This window comes from Scyliorhinus torazame, chromosome 15, assembly GCF_047496885.1.
Source record: "Scyliorhinus torazame isolate Kashiwa2021f chromosome 15, sScyTor2.1, whole genome shotgun sequence".
In the NCBI taxonomy this organism is placed as follows: Eukaryota; Metazoa; Chordata; class Chondrichthyes; order Carcharhiniformes; family Scyliorhinidae; genus Scyliorhinus; species Scyliorhinus torazame.
In genome coordinates, this window is record NC_092721.1 from 8,966,660 (window position 1) to 8,983,566 (window position 16,907).

The 16,907-nt window shown below is 50.9% G+C and overlaps 1 protein-coding gene across 1 annotated transcript in view; it reads right to left on the reverse strand.

The window, feature by feature from the left end:
- Positions 1-16,907, reverse strand: part of itgbl1 (integrin, beta-like 1) — a 290,031-nt gene that overhangs the window by 49,284 nt on the left and 223,840 nt on the right. Inside the window, exon 8 of the mRNA XM_072476055.1 lies at positions 361-477. Within this exon, the coding sequence (XP_072332156.1) occupies positions 361-477 (117 nt within the window). The remainder of the gene's footprint in view (positions 1-360; positions 478-16,907) is intronic.

The window sequence follows — 16,907 nt, forward strand, 5'->3', positions numbered from 1 at the left end:
ATCAGAGTTGATTGATGGGAAATTCCTGCTGCTGACCACAGTGGCTGGAGACGAGCAGTTAGGACGGGTGCGGAAAAAGCAGAGGACAAAATAAATGACCAGATGGCGGAAAAGAGAAGGAAAAAAAACATTAGTTGACCCCGGGCCAGCCGCGGAAGAGAATGCCACTCATGAATCAGCCTCTACAGTCACAGCAGACGACCATTCAATCCGGAAGGGACGGACTTTCTGGGTGCAGTCCATCAATTCCCGAGGTAGAGGGGGACTTAGTGAAAGTTCAGTGAATAAAGACGATTTCTGCACTTAGAGGCGACGTCCAATTCTCTGAATGCATTACAGAACAAAAGTAAAACCACTCACCACCACAGGTAATTCCTTCGCTGTTCTCACACTGGCGGTCATCGCATTCACAGGATTTTCCGTAGACACGTCTATCTCCCGGTGGGAAGCAGGAACACTGACCACACTGGCACTTGCCTGAATAAGAGGGTAAATCAGCAGTTAATCACCATGAAGGCAATGATTAGTAAAAGCACTTATTCAGTAGCATTGGTCCAGATTTTGCTGTTTAATGGCCCTCAGCTTTATCGATATATAAATCGTTCAGAAATGTGTGGCGATGAGGAGATAAGACCATAAGACATAGGAGCAGAATTAGACCACTCGGCCCATCGATTCTGCTCCGCCATTCAATCATGGCTGATATCCCCATTTTCCTGCCTTCTCCCCATAACCCCGGATCCCCTTATTAATCAAGAACCTATCTATCTCTATCTTAAAGACACTCCAAATGGCGAACGAAAGAGGCTGATGGGAAAATCAGCCAACAGGACTCAAACGGACAGCTGCAGGCAAAACAGTGTATTCGGCTCTGGGGAAGTCGGCCCAGACCGATACCTGCAGTCATCAACATCACAACAACCCAGCCATCTGCATACTAAGCAGCCATCCCCGGGAACAATTGCTACACATTAGCAACACAAAGCCAATCTAGACATTTCGGCGCCAGCAGGGGCTGAGACAAAGAAAGGTGGACGACCACCCCCCGATCAAGGAATCACCCCATTATTGGAGCATATCGAACCCAGTGATTGGGACCAAGTCCAATCACTTGGAACCAGGGTCAAGGTCCGCCCCGAGAGGCGGGAAGCCCCTAGGGACTATAATAATTGGGGCCAAGTTCAGATCGACCCTTCTTCTCCTGCTCGCAACCTTCGAGACCCTTCGACAAAAGAAACAAGTAAGTCTTACTCCAGCGATCGCTACCAGATAGGTGCTCCAGACTATCGACCCGTACCAGCCTTTTTGAATCCCGCAGGCCAGACCCAATTCGATAGACCATTCGTTTCCCTGACCTGGTGGGCCATTTCCAAAGTTAAGTATTGGCCTTTAGTGGTAGGTAGTAGTCTAGAAGTAGGATTATTGTATAAGTATTTATTGCTGTATATAATAAATGATTGTTTGCTTAACTTTTACTAAGCAGTGTGCTGCATTATTAATCATTACTTGGACTTGAACCACGTGGCGGTATCAGAAAGATACCTGGCGACTCATGAGCAAAGGTGACAGAATTAGAGCTAATAAAACTAAGGCTAATAAGAGCAACAGCCTCCACAGCCTTCTGCGGCAAAGAGTTCCACAGATTCACCACTCTCTGGCTGAAGAAATTCCTCCTCATCTCAGTTTTAAAGGATCGTCCCTTTAGTCTGAGATTGTGTCCTCTGGTTCTAGTTTTTCCAACAAGTGAAAATGTCCTCTCCATGTACACTCTATCCAGGTTTCGCAGTATCCTGTAAGTTTTAATAAGGTCCCCCCTCAATCCTCTAAACTCCAACGAGTACAGACCCAGAGTCCTCAACCGCTCCTCATATGACAAGCTCTTCATTCCAGGGATCATTCTTGTGAACGTCCTCTGGACCCTTTCCAAGGCCAGCACATCCTTCCTTAGATACGGGGCCCAAAACTGCTCACAATACTCCAAATGGGGTCTGACCAGAGCCTTATACAGCTTCAGAAGTACATTCCTGGTCTTGTATTCTAGCCCTCTCGACATGAATGCTAACATTGCATTTGCCTTCTTAACTGCCGACTGAACCTGCATTTGTTCCTCCATTTGTTGTGAATCGCCACAACTAACTGCCCAATTTCCTCCCCTCTGCCTTTTGAAAATAAAAATCGCTTATTGTCACAAGTAGGCTTCAATGACGTTACTGTGAAAAGCCCCTAGTCGCCACATTCCGGCGCCTGTTTGGGGAGGCTGTAACGGGAATTGAACCATGCTGTTGGCCTGCCTTGGTCTGCTTTCAAAGCCAGCGATTTAGCCCTGTGCTAAACAGCCCCTAAGAGTTAACCACATTGCTGTGGGTCTGGAGTCACATGTAAACCAGACCATGTAAGGACGATAGATTTCCTTCCCTAAAGGACACTGGTGAACCAGATAGGTTTTTGCGACGATTGACAATGGCTTCATGGTCACCTTTCGACTTTCAATTCCAGGTTTAAAAAAAATTGAATTCAAATTCATGGTGGGATTCGCACCCTGGTCCGCGGAGCATGGGTCTGGGTCTCTGGATTACTCGCCCAACAGCCAGACCACTTCGACACCGTCTCCCCTTCTAATGAAAACAGCAATTTGTCTTCAACCTCCGGTGAGTGTCAAAATATTACTGCATTTGCACATTCATTACCTATTAATGACCAGGGGGCATAGATTTAAGGTCAGGGACAGGAGACTTAGGGAGGATATGAGGAAAAACCTTTCACCCAGAGGGAGATGGGAATCGGGAACTCGCTGTCTGAGAGGGTGGGGATCGGGAACTCGCTGTCTGAGAGGGTAGGAATCGGGAACTTGCTGTCTGAGAGGGTGGGGATCGGGAACTCGCTGTCTGAGAGGGTAGGAATCGGGAACTCGCTGTCTGAGAGGGTGGGAATCGGGAACTCGCTGTCTGAGAGGGTGGGGATCGGGAACTCGCTGTCTGAGAGGGTGGGAATCGGGAACTCGCTGTCTGAGAGGGTGGGGATCGGGAACTCGCTGTCTGAGAGGGTGGGAATCGGGAACTCGCTGTCTGAGAGGGTGGGAATCGGGAACTCGCTGTCTGAGAGGGTGGGAATCTGGAACTCGCTGTCTGAGTGGGTGGGGATCGGGAACTCGCTGTCTGAGAGGGTGGTAGAGGCGGGAACCATCTTGTTTAAGAAGCATTTAGATGAATACTTGAAACGGCACAGCATACAAGGCTATGGACCAAGTGCTAGCATGGTAGCATAGTGGTTAGCGCAGTTGCTTCGCAGCGCCAGGGTCCCAGGTTCGATTCCCGGCTTGGGTCACTGTCTGTGCGGAGTCTGCACGTTCTCCCCGTGTGTGCGTGGGTTTCCTCCGGGTGCTCCGGTTTCCTCCCACAGTCCAAAGATGTGCAGGTTAGGTGGATTGGCCATGATAAATTGCCCTTAGTGTCCAAAAAAGGTGAGGTGAGGTTAGGGGGATAAAGGGGATAGGGTGGAGGCATGGGGCTTGAGTAGGGTGCTCTTTCCAAGGGCTGGTGCAGACTCGATGGGCTGAATGGCCTCCTTCTGCACTGTAAAGTCTATGAAAATGGGATTAGAATAGATAGCTGCTCGATCTCAGGCGCAGGCGCAATGGGCCGAAGGGCCTCGTTCTGTGCTGTCAAACTCTATGACTCTCTCAGAAAGTCCCGGAACGTCAGGCCCAGGCAGCTAAAGGCATGACCTCCAACAGCGCAGCGAGGAGAATCGGGGTTACAGGTGGATTCCTTTAAAGACGGAACAGCTTGTATTTACTTTGAAGGTCTCACAATTGTCATACATAAAATGATGTAGCAGGTGTTTACTGGGAATGGAAATGTGTTGAATTGTTTCAATCAGTCAAGGAAGCAGTGATGGAGCAATGAGCTATGCTGTGACCTTGCAACTGTCCTTGCACCCTGACATAATAAAACACTTGAAAGATGAAATGCTTGATGTATTGCCTTTGATGTTGAAAGTAAAGTCTGTCTCTCTCGATTCCAGCCCTTAATACCAACAAAAACTTGCAGAGGGCCTGAGACACATTTATAAATCTTGTGATTTCTCTTGTGCATTGATCCTGTAATGACGGCAGTCAGCTCACTTATCACAATACTAGGGAGGATTTAATAGAGGTATTCAAAATTAGGAAGTTAGAGTTGATAAGGAGAAGGCGTTCCCATTGGCAGCAACCAGAAGACACAGGTTTAAGGTGACTGGCTAAAAAAGCCAGAGGGGACGAGAGGAGGATTTATTTCCCACTGTTCCGATCTGGAACGCCCGTCTTGAAAAGGTGGCGCGAGCAGTTTCAGGAGTAACTTTCAAAAGTGAATTGGATCAATCCTTGAAGGAAATGGAATGGAAGGTTTGTGGGGAAAGAGCAAGGGAAGGGTGGAGGGGATGGGGGGGGGGGGGGGGGGGGGGCCAGCACTGGAATGATGTGCTGAATGGCCTCCCGCTGTGCTGTGAGATTATCTGAGAAAGGTCTCTGCAATTTCCGCTGCTTTGTGAAAGAACTGACGTTGTGACATCTGTGTGTGAAGTGCAGAAGTAGATAGCTCCAAGGCATAAGGCTGATTTAGTTTGGTTATTGATCTTTGTGTATCGTACTTGATGAACAGCTATGATTGTAATGAATGGTGGGGCAGGCTTGAATGGCTTCCTCCTGCTTCTATATCTCTATCTTACCTCATTCGACTATCTCAATGCATTACAACACAAGGAATAGAAACTGAAGGCGCCAATTCAAGGCCCCTCAAGCCTGCTCGCATTCACTACGATCACAGCTAATCCCTGCATCAATCCAACATTCAAAGAACAAAGAAAAGTACAGCACAGGAACAGGCCCTTCAGCCCTCCAAGCCTGTGCCGACCATGCTGCCCGTCTAAACTAAAATCTTCTACACTTCCTGGGTCCGTATCCCTCTATTCCCATCCTATTCATGTATTTGTCAAGGTGCCTCCTAAACATCACTATCGTCCCTGCTTCCACCACCTCCTCCGGCAGCGAGTTCCAGGCACCCACTACCCTCTGTGCAAAAACTTCCCCCGTATATCTCCTCTAAACTTTGCCCCTTGCACCTGAAACCTATGCTCCCTAGTAATTGACTGTTCCACCCTGGGAAAAAGCTTCTGACTATTTGCACCACACAAGTGCCAGGCAATGACGATTTCCAACAAGGGGGAATCTAACCATTGCCCCTTAACATGCGATGGCATCACCATCCACTGAATCCCCCACTGTCAACATCCCAGAAACGGAGCCATATAAATACTGTGGCCACAAGAACAGGTCTGGGAATTCTGTGGTGAGGAACTCATCTCCTGACTCCCTGACTGCAAGACACAGGTCAGGAGTGAGATGGGAAACTCCCCACTTGGACGAGGGCAACTCCAACAATACTCAAGACGTTCGACACCATCCAGGACAAAGCAGCCCTGCTTCATTGGCATCCCATCCACAACATTAAACAACGTGCGACCTTTTCAAATTAGCGAGCAAAGATAATCCATGCTCACCGGCTTATCTGCTTCCAAAAAGAAAAAGCTTTCACCTCCCTTAATTCTTTTAAGTTTCTGATCCTATTGTGCTCAACACACACTGACTGAATCAAACAACCTGATATGACACACACAAAAACCTTTTCAGATTCTCGGAGAAGGCAACAAATGGTCAAACTCCACATTTTGTCATGAAGTGGATGTTATTATTTCTAAAACAATGGATGACAGTCCATTGATGGAGTGATGATGGTGTGGTGGTAATACCAATGCTCTGGAGACACGGATTCAAATCCCGCCAAGGTCATTGGTGGCAGAACTTAAATTCAAGAAATAAAATCAGGAGTTGAAAAGCCAACCCAGTCATCAAAAGGCATCTGGTTCACCAACACCTTTTAGCGAAGGAAATCTGCAGCCCTTACCTGGTCTGGACTACCTGTGAATCCAGACCAATGTGGTTGACTCTCCACTGCCCTTGGAAATAGTCGAGCAAGCCATTCAGCTCAAGGTCATTTAGGAATGAGCAACAAATACTGGCTCAGGCATCGACGCCTACATCGAATCAAGGAGTAACGAAAAAGATGCATCTACCAGTTGCGTTGCTCCTGAAAAGCAGCGGGGCACGGCACAACCCGACCAATAGATGCTGGGAGTTCCCACGTCCGTGATCTACCCGGCTCGCCGCGGCCCGCAAGATCTAACGCAATTTTGCGATACTTTGGAATGAGAATCCCGGCCATTGTGGATGTTAGAGCGAGACAGCTAGTCACACGTTAATATGCGCCCCCGCGATCTAACCAGAGCGAGGGTTCGAACTCCCTCACCTCAGAGACATCAGGTGACCGGCATTAAGTCCTGGTCTCCACAAACGGGAACCGGATGGAATGGTCCTCTTGGGGATCTCCGAGGGTATTGGTGGCTCCCAGGTGCATGCCCTGTGAGCACGGTGGCACCCTGGCGCTGATGATGTCACCTGGGCCCCCGGCAGTGCCAGCTGGGCAGGGGCAGTGCCAGGGTGCCAGGCCGGCACTGCCAAGCTGGCATATATTGCATGGCAGTCATCGGGTCTGGGTGTGGTCTGAGCGGGTATGTGTGTGGGGTGGGGGAGGGGGCCGCGCTACGGGACTCTGTCCCCAGTCGGGTAGATCGCCCCCCCCAAAAAAAAATATTCATCTCATCTGAGGAACCAGGTGTCAATTGACAATTTGGGTTTTTCCCACCATAGTTTAATATATCGCCATAGTAACTGGAGATCTCAAGGAGGAGGCAGAGGAACAATGGATCGAATGGCCTCGTTCAGTGTTGCACAGAGTTCCTTCAACCCTCCCAAGACCGGTTAGTTTCTGGTTCACACAGGCCCACAACTGCAGTTCTCCAAAGAGTTAAGGAAGTGCTCCGAGGTAATTGAACCCCCCACTTGTCTCAGCTGCTTCATGTATTTCGCTGGTTTCATCATCTTCACGGAGTTGATTGTGAACCAATTTTAATGACATACCTCGCAATAGAGGCGAGACAGAAATCCATAGGGAAATTTGATTTGGAGATTAATTTACTGAAAAATGCCAACAGCTTTGGGAAACTTTAATCACTCGAATGTTAACTGTATTCATTACCTGAAACAGGCTGTCACTCTCTACAAACATACTCTCACTCACTTTGATCAGAGGCCATGGTTCGTGTCTATATTATAACAGATGTAGTTTGACAGACACTTAAGCCTTCACCCAGGTGCCTAATTATCATCTGCTCAATAAGAAAATAATCACATGGTTTCATTGTGACGACACGGTGAACATCAGCATCCCAGACGGGGCAGGGGCCTGAGCTTGACTTGGCGATGGGTGGAGGAGAGTCAGTTATTCGCTGATGCGTCATTCCACCCCATTGAAGAGACTATTAATCATCAGGCTATCGTTTGACACACGTCACTTGGAAATTTGAATGTGCTTCAGACAGAGCTGTCAAAACCTCGATTACCAAAAGGCAGACCTCTCATTTAAAGCAGCAATATGTTTCAGCTGGAACTGAATGCCAGTGAGGGCAGTATGGCCTCCTCTTCGAGGGCTCCACACAGTTCTGGTCTCCATACTGCTAATAGCGCACAGAAGCACTGGGGGAAATGAAGAAAGGACTTACAAAGATGCCCGTATATCCCGCCGATTACAACTACTGGGGGAGATTGAAAAGAATGAGGCATTTACTTGACAGTATGAATCAGCTGAACAGGGGGAGGAACTTTCCACTTGTGATCGAGTCCAAAATTAGGGTCGATAAATATAAGATAGTGATCCAATAAAGCCATTCGGAAATGTGGAGAAACCTCTTTAATCGGGGAGTGGCGAGAATGTGGAACTCGCTTCCATCGGGAGTGGTTGACGCAAAAAGGCAAGGAAACTAGACGAGTACGTGGGAGAAAGAGGAAGGCAAAGGTGGGCTGGACCACGGAAATACGGCAGATGGGTTGGGAGGAGACATCAGCACAGAGCAGTGGGGCAGAATGTCCTGTTGTTTTAGTGTTGGCTATTCCACAGATTGGAATTCTTTGCTGTATGCTTCCATGTCAATTTATTTCCCGCGTTTTAGCGCAACAAATATTTACCAATATCAAATTGGTGAAGGTATAGTTGGAGGAGAGCTCCCAGTAGTTCCCAAGAGAGATTCTATCCCCACTCAAGACTGGAGACATGGGTCTCAGTTTGACATCTGACGTGAAAGGCAGTGGGATTGATTCTCCGGTTTCCCAGCTGCGTGTTTCTTGGCACCGCACTATTCATTGGCAGCGGATTTTCTGTTCCTGCTGCTTGTCAATGGGACTTCACATTGTAACCACCCCACATCACCGAGAAACCCACGGGTGGGGGTGCGCTCCCGGCAGGAAAAGTGAATCACAACGGTCAGAGAATTCTGGCCAGCATCTTCATTGATTGATTGATTGATTGATTGTCATATGTACCGAAGTACAGTGTAAAGCATTTTACTGCGGCCAAGGGAACGTACACAGTACGTACACAGTAGACAAAAAGAATAATTAACAAAGTACATCGACAAATAGTAATTCGTTACAGTGCGGAACAAGGGGCCAAACAAAGCAAATACATGAGCAAGAGCAGCATAGGGCATCGTGAATAGTGTTCATACTGGGAACAGATCAGTCTGAGGGGGAGTCGTTGAGGAGAATAGTAGCTGTGGGGAAGAAGCTGTTCCTATGTCTGGATGTGCGGGTCTTCAGACGTCTGTACCTTCTGCCTGATGGAAGAGTCTGGAAGATGCCAATGCCTGGGTGGGAGGGGTCTCTGATAATGCTGTCTGCCTTCCTGAGGCAGCGGGAGGTGTAGACAGAATCAATATGGGGATGGCAAGTTTGTGTGATGCATTGGGCTGAGTTCACCACACTCTGCAGTTTCTTGCGATCTTGGACCGAGCAGTTGCCATACCAGGCTGTGATGCAGCCGGATAGGATGCTCTCTATGGCACATCTGTAGAGGTTTGTGAGAGTCGATGCAGACATGCCAAATTTCTTGACTGTTGCATCAACGTGAGTGGACTAGGACAGACTGTTGGTGATGGTGACCCCCAGGAACTTAAAGCTACCGACCATCTCTATTTCAGAGCCACTGATGCAGACAGGAATGCGTGTCGCACTACGCTTCCTGAAGTCGATGATCAGTTCCTTGGTCTTTCCGACATTTAGAGAGAGGTTGTTTTCGGTACACCATGCAACCAAGTGATCTATCTCTCTCCTGTAGTCTGATTCGTCGTTGTTTGAGATACGGCCCACCACAGTCGTATCATCCGCAAACCTATAGATCGAATTGGAGTTAAATGTTGCCACACAGTCCTGTGTGTATAGTCGTATGTGTATTGACAGTGCGGCAGTCCCTCAGTACTGACCCTCTGACAGTGCAGCACTCCCTCAGTACTGACCCTCTGACAGTGCGGCAGTCCCTCAGTACTGACCCTCTGACAGTGCAGCACTCCCTCAGTACTGACCCTCTGACAGTGCAGCACTCCCTCAGTACTGACCCTCTCACAGTGCGGCACTCCCTCAGTACTGACCCTCTGACAGTGCAGCACTCCCTCTGTACTGACCCTCTGACACTGCAGCACTCCCTCAGTACTGACCCTCTGACAGTGCAGCAATCCCTCAGTACTGACCCTCTGACAGTGCAGCTCTCCCACAGTACTGACCCTCTGACAGTGCAGCTCTCCCTCAGTACTGACCCTCTGACAGTGCGGCACTCCCTCAGTACTGACCCTCTGACAGTGCAGCTCTCCCTCAGTACTGACCCTCTGACAGTGCGGCACTCCCTCAGTACTGACCCTCTGACAGTGCAGCTCTCCCTCAGTACTGACCCTCTGACAGTGCAGCTCTCCCTCAGTACTGACCCTCTGACAGTGCGGCACTCCCTCAGTACTGACCCTCTGACAGTGCAGCTCTCCCTCAGTACTGACCCTCTGACAGTGCGGCACTCCCTCAGTACTGACCCTCTGACAGTGCAGCACTCCCTCAGTACTGACCCTCTGACAGTGCAGCACTCCCTCAGTGCTGACCCTCTGACAGTGCGGCACTCCCTCAGTACTGACCCTCTGACAGTGCGGCACTCCCTCAGTGCTGACCCTCTGACAGTGCGGCACTCCCTCACCACTGACCCTCTGACATGCGGCACTCCCTCAGTACTGACCCTCTGACACTGCAGCACTCCCTCAGTGCTGACCCTCTGACAGTGCAGCACTCCCTCAGTACTGACCCTCTGACACTGCAGCACTCCCTCAGTACTGAACCTTTGACAGTGCAGCACTCCCTCAGTACTGACCCTCTGACACTGCAGCACTCCCTTAGTACTGACCCTCTGACAGTGCAGCACTGCCTCAGTACTGACCCTCTGACAGTGCAGCACTCCTTCACTACTGATCCTCTGACAGTGCAGCACTCCCTCAGTACTGATCCTCTGACAGTGCAGCACTCCCTCAGTACTGACCCTCTGACAGTGTAGCACTCCCTCAGCACTGACCCTCTGACAGTGAAGCACTCCCTCAGCACTGACCGTGTGACAGTGCAGCACTCCATCAGCACTGACCCTCTGACAGTGCAGCACTCCCTCAGTACTGACCCTCTGACAGTGCAGCACTCCCTCAGTACTGACCCTCTGACAGTGCAGCACTCCCTCAGCACTGACCCTGTGACAGTGCAGCACTCCCTCAGTACTGACCCTCTGACAGTGCAGCACTCCCTCAGTACTGACCCTCTGACAGTGCGGCACTCCGTCAGTACTGACCCTCTGACCGTGCGGCACTCCCTCAGTACTGACCCTCTGACAGTGCGGCACTCCCTCAGTACTGACCCTCTGACAGTGCAGCACTCCCTCTGTACTGACCCTCTGACAGTGCAGCGCTCCCTCAGTACTGACACTCTGACAGTGCAGCACTCCCTCAGTACTGACCCTCTGACAGTGCAGCACTCCCTCAGCACTGACCCTGTGACAGTGCAGCACTCCCTCAGTACTGACCCTGTGACAGTGCGGCACTCTATCAGTACTGACCCTCAAACAGTGCAGCACTCCCTCAGTACTGACCCTCTGACAGTGCAGCACTCCCTCAGCACTGACCCTGTGACAGTGCAGCACTCCCTCAGTACTGACCCTCTGACAGTGCAGCACTCCCTCAGTACTGACCCTCTGACAGTGAAGCACTCCCTCAGCACTGATCGTGTGACAGTGCATCACTCCCTCAGTACTGACCCTCTGACAGTGCAGCACTCCCTCAGTACTGACCCTCTGAAAGTGCAGCACTCCCTCAGTACTGACCCTCTGACAGTGCAGCACTCCCTCAGTACTGACCCTCAAACAGTGCAGCACTCCCTCAGTACTGACCCTCTGACAGTGCAGCACTCCCTCAGCACTGACCCTGTGACAGTGCAGCGCTCCCTCAGTACTGACCCTCTGACAGTGCGACACTCCCTCAGTACTGACCCTCTGACAGTGCGGCACTCCCTCAGTACTGACCCTCTGACAGTGCAGCTCTTCCTCAGTACTGACCCTCTGACAGTGCGGCGCTCCCTCAATACTGACCCTCTGACACTGCAGCACTCCCTCAGTGCTGACCCTCTGACAGTGCAGCACTCCCTCAGTACTGACCCTCTGACATTGCAGCACTCCCTCAGTACTGACCCTTTGACAGTGCAGCACTCCCTCAGTACCGACCCTCTGACACTGCAGCACTCCCTTAGTACTGACCCTCTGACAGTGCAGCACTGCCTCAGTACTGACCCTCTGACAGTGCAGCACTCCTTCAATACTGATCCTCTGACAGTGCAGCACTCCCTCAGTACTGATCCTCTGACAGTGCAGCACTCCCTCAGTACTGACCCTCTGATAGTGCAGCACTCCCTCAGTACTGACCCTCTGACAGTGCAGCACACCCTCAGCACTGACCCTCTGACAGTGAAGCACTCCCTCAGCACTGACCATGTGACAGTGCAGCACTCCCTCAGTACTGACCCTCTGACAGTGCAGCACTCCCTCAGTACTGACCCTCTGACAGTGAAGCACTCCCTCAGCACTGATCGTGTGACAGTGCATCACTCCCTCAGTACTGACCCTCTGACAGTGCAGCACTCCCTCAGTACTGATCCTCTGACAGTGCAGCACTCCCTCAGTACTGATCCTCTGACAGTGCAGCACTCCCTCAGTACTGACCCTCTGATAGTGCAGCACTCCCTCAGTACTGACCCTCTGACAGTGCAGCACACCCTCAGCACTGACCCTCTGACAGTGAAGCACTCCCTCAGCACTGACCATGTGACAGTGCAGCACTCCCTCAGTACTGACCCTCTGACAGTGCAGCACTCCCTCAGTACTGACCCTCTGACAGTGAAGCACTCCCTCAGCACTGATCGTGTGACAGTGCATCACTCCCTCAGTACTGACCCTCTGACAGTGCAGCACTCCCTCAGTACTGACCCTCTAACAGTGCAGCACTCCCTCAGTACTGACCCTCTGACAGTGCGGCACTCCCTCAGTACTGACCCTCTGACAGTGCAGCACTCCCTCAGCACTGACCCTGTGACAGTGCAGCACTCCCTCAGTACTGACCCTGTGACAGTGCGGCACTCCCTCAGTACTGACCCTCAAACAGTGCAGCACTCCCTCAGTACTGACCCTCTGACAGTGCAGCACTCCCTCAGCACTGACCCTGTGACAGTGCAGCACTCCCTCAGTACTGACCCTCTGACAGTGCAGCACTCCCTCAGTACTGAACCTCTTACAGTGCGGCACTCCCTCAGTACTGACCCTCTGACAGTGCGGCTCTCCCTCAGTACTGACCCTCTGACAGTGTGGCACTCCCTCAGTACTGACCCTCTGACAGTGCGGCACTCCCTCAGTACTGACCCTCTGACAGTGCGGCACTCCCTCAGTACTGACCCTCTGACAGTGCGGCACTCCCTCAGTACTGACCCTCTGACAGTGTGGCACTCCCTCAGTACTGACCCTCTGACAGTGCAGCACTCCCTCAGTACTGACCCTCTGACAGTGCGGCACTCCCTCAGTACTGACCCTCTGACAGTGCGGCTCTCCCTCAGTACTGACCCTCTGACAGTGTGGCACTCCCTCAGTACTGACCCTCTGACAGTGTGGCACTCCCTCAGTACTGACCCTCTGACAGTGTGGCACTCCCTCAGTACTGACCCTCTGACAGTGCAGCACTCCCTCAGTACTGACCCTCTGACAGTGCGGCAGTCCCTCAGTACTGACCCTCTGACAATGCAGCACTCCCTCAGTACTGACCCTCTGACAGTGCGGCACTCCCTCAGTACTGACCCTCTGACAGTGCAGCACTCCCTCAGTACTGACCCTCTGACAGTGCAGCATTCCCTCAGTACTGACCCTCTGACAGTGCAGCACTCCCTCAGTACTGACCCTCTGACAGTGCGGCACTCCCTCAGTACTGACCCTCTGACAGTGCAGCACTTCCTCAGTACTGACCCTCTGACAGTGCAGCACTCTCTCAGTACTGACCCTCTGACAGTGCTGCCCTCCCTCAGTACTGACCCTCTGACAGTGCAGCATTCCCTCAGTACTGACCCTCTGACAGTGCGGCACTCCCTCAGTACTGACCCTCTGACAGTGCAGCACTCCCTCAGTACTGACCCTCTGACAGTGCGGCACTCCCTCAGTACTGACCCTCTGACAGTGCAGCACTCTCTCAGAACTGACCCTCTGACAGTGCTGCCCTCCCTCAGTACTGACCCTCTGACAGTGCAGCATTCCCTCAGTACTGACCCTCTGACAGTGCAGCACTCCCTCAGTACTGACCCTCTGACAGTGCGGCACTCTTTCGCCAGAACAACAATAGAAAATGTGGTGCTGATTCCCCTGGTCTGAGGGCCATTAACTCAGTTGAAGCTCGTGTCGCGATTGGGCGGCTCGTCAAATCAGCCTGGGATGACACAAACAGCTGTGTTTTGCAATAAGTCGCTTTGTTTCTGAAAATGATGGAAGATGTTCAGCCTAAACCTGGACTAATCTTGCTCCTGATTAAATGCCTTTCCATGAAATGCAATTTTCATTCATGTCAGTGAATGCACCCCTCTGCTACATGGCCACACACACGGCATTATCTGCTGTACGTTATTATTACAGACACCTTTTCCTCGATGATCCTCCGATAGCCTGACTGTTGGTTCACAATGGGGGACATGAGACCCGAGTGTGAAATTTATTGCGACTAATTGCGACAAATAACAACTTGCATTTATATAGTGTCTTTAATGTAAAGTAAAACATCACAAGGCACTTCATAGAACCATTGTCAGAGTAAATCTGACACACAAGGAGATATTGAGGCAGGTGGCCAGAGCCCTGGTCAAAGTGGAATGCTTTGACAAGCATTTCACGGATGCACAGTGGTTAGCACTGCTGCCTTACAGCTCCAGGGACCTGGGTTCGATTCCCGGCCTCGGGTCACTGTCTGTGCGGAGTCTGCACCTTCTCCCCGTGCCTGCGTGGGTTTCCTCCGGGTGCTCCGGTTTCCTCCCATGGTCCAGGGATGTGCAGGTTAGGTGGGGTTACGGGAATAGGGTGGGGGCGTGGGCCCGGGTGGAGGGGTCTTTCAGAGGGTCGTTGCAGACTTGATGGGCCGAGTGGCCGCCTTCTGCACTGTAGGGATTCTGTGATATCAAAGGAGGAAAAAGAATTTAAAAGTGGAGGTGCTACCGGCCTTGGAGACAATGGGTGGGATTCTCTGTCGCCCGGCGACAAAATCGTGTCCGGTGATCGGGCGGAGAATGAGCTCCGAGCACTGGAATCGGGGCCGCCGCCGGTTTGCTGCTGGCCAGCCATGCCCCGCCTCCTCCGAAATGGCGCCGCAGTCGAAATGCCGCTGGCACCTCATTGGCCGGCCCACCCCACGGCTCCGCCCTCGATGGGCCACGTTCTCAACGGCACGGGACACGTGTGGTCCCAGTGTTCGCGGACACAGCGTGCCAGCTGCGGACTGTGTCCAGCGCCGCCACACTCAGCCGGGATGCGTGCCGCTGGCTGGGGGGGGGGGGGGGGGGGTGTCCTTCTACGAGGGCTGGGGGGGACTGGTGGGGAATGGCCAGGAGGTGGCCTGTGGGGTCGCGGGCGGGGGTCGGGGCCGCGCACGGCGGCGCCATGTGGTACGGCACGACCGCTGCAGGTCGTCAGCCGTGTGAATGCCCGGGACCCGGCCATTTTCACCATGGGAGGCGGGAGTTTGGATTGGCACTGGTGCTAGCCCCTCACCGGTGCCAGAATCAGTGAGGGTTTTACGCCGGTTTTTCGGTCGTAAAAGACCACACATGCTGCGCGTCCGTCAGCACTTAGCCGCTGAAACGGAGAAACCAGCCCAATGTCCCAAGTTGAATACATTTAAAATATCTGCAGAGAGAGATCAAACATATCCTTGAAAATATTCTTCAATTTCTATTCAGGGTTAGTGCAGTTCATGCTCCACTTAAACTTCTTTCATCTCAATATAAATTACACTTAAGTGAGCTGATCTTAGAAGCTCAATTCATTCATGATTAGAGATGACCTGCGTTCGATCTCGCACACATATTTGGTGACCCAGATTTTTCCATTAGACTGGGAAAAATAACCTGATCAACACTAACATAATGTAATTGTTGCATATTTAATATCCCAGAGCTATGCAAAGATGACACTAGTTTCGATGTGTGTAACAAGTTTTATTTACAGTGCTTTAAACTATCCAGCCCATACATCCAGCTCTGGTTTCCAGCTCCTTCTCAAGCTTTATTAATAATAATAATAATAATAATCTTTGTTATTGTCACAAGTAGGTTTACATTAACACTGCAATGACGTTACTGTGAAAATCCCCGAGTCGCCACATTCCGGCGCCTGTTCGGGTACACTGAGGGAGAATTCAGAATGTCCAAATTACCTAACAAGTACGTCTTTCGGGACTTGTGGGAGGAAACCGGAGCGCCCGGAAGAAACCCACGCAGACACGGGGAAAACGTGCAGACTCCGCATAGACAGTGACCCAAGCCGGGAATCGAACCCAGGCACAGTGAAGCAACAGTGCTAACCACTGTGCTAGAGTACTTTGTTTACTTTTCTCTAAGTTCACAACCAAGCGTAACCGATCAAGCACAGTGAGCATTAATAGTAAACAGACTCACGTCATCAAACACAGAACAATTGGGCACCGGCTTAATGATGGCCAACAAAAGCTTGGTCGTACTGAACATGTTGATCTGGTTTTAATATTCACAATGCCCTATGCTGCTCTTGTACATGTATTTGCTTTGCTTAGCCCCTTGTTCCGCACTGTAACCAATCACTACTTGATGTCCCATTTGTCAATGTTCTCTGTCGATAATTCTTTTTGTCTACTTTGTACGTACTGTGTGCCTTCCCTTGGCCGCAGAAAAATACTTTTCACTGTACTTCGGTACATGTGACAAATCTTTCAATCAATCAATCATCGAACACTGATCAATTCTTCACACATTTACAAAAATAATATTTGGTTAGCCAGTACCAATAATTGAGTTGCAATTAATTGGTTTTGGATTCAACAGCATGATATTGGGGTAGAAGGTTGAATTGCGAGGACAGATCTATGTTTGTACTCCTTCGAATGTCGAAGATTAAGGAGTGATCAAGAGGTTAAAGATAATTAACGGATTTGACAGGGTCGCTAGAGAGAAACTTCCTGGTTTTGGGGGGGGGGGGGGTGGTGAGGGGGGGGGGGTGCGGGAGGGGGGGGTGAGAGTAGAGGTGATGAAGCACAAGGCAAGGGGGAAGAATTATTTCATTGTTGCCACTTTGCTATCTCCTCTAGTCCGTAAATGATACCTAGGCCAACAATTCCAGTAGTTGATTTATCTGCCAGTG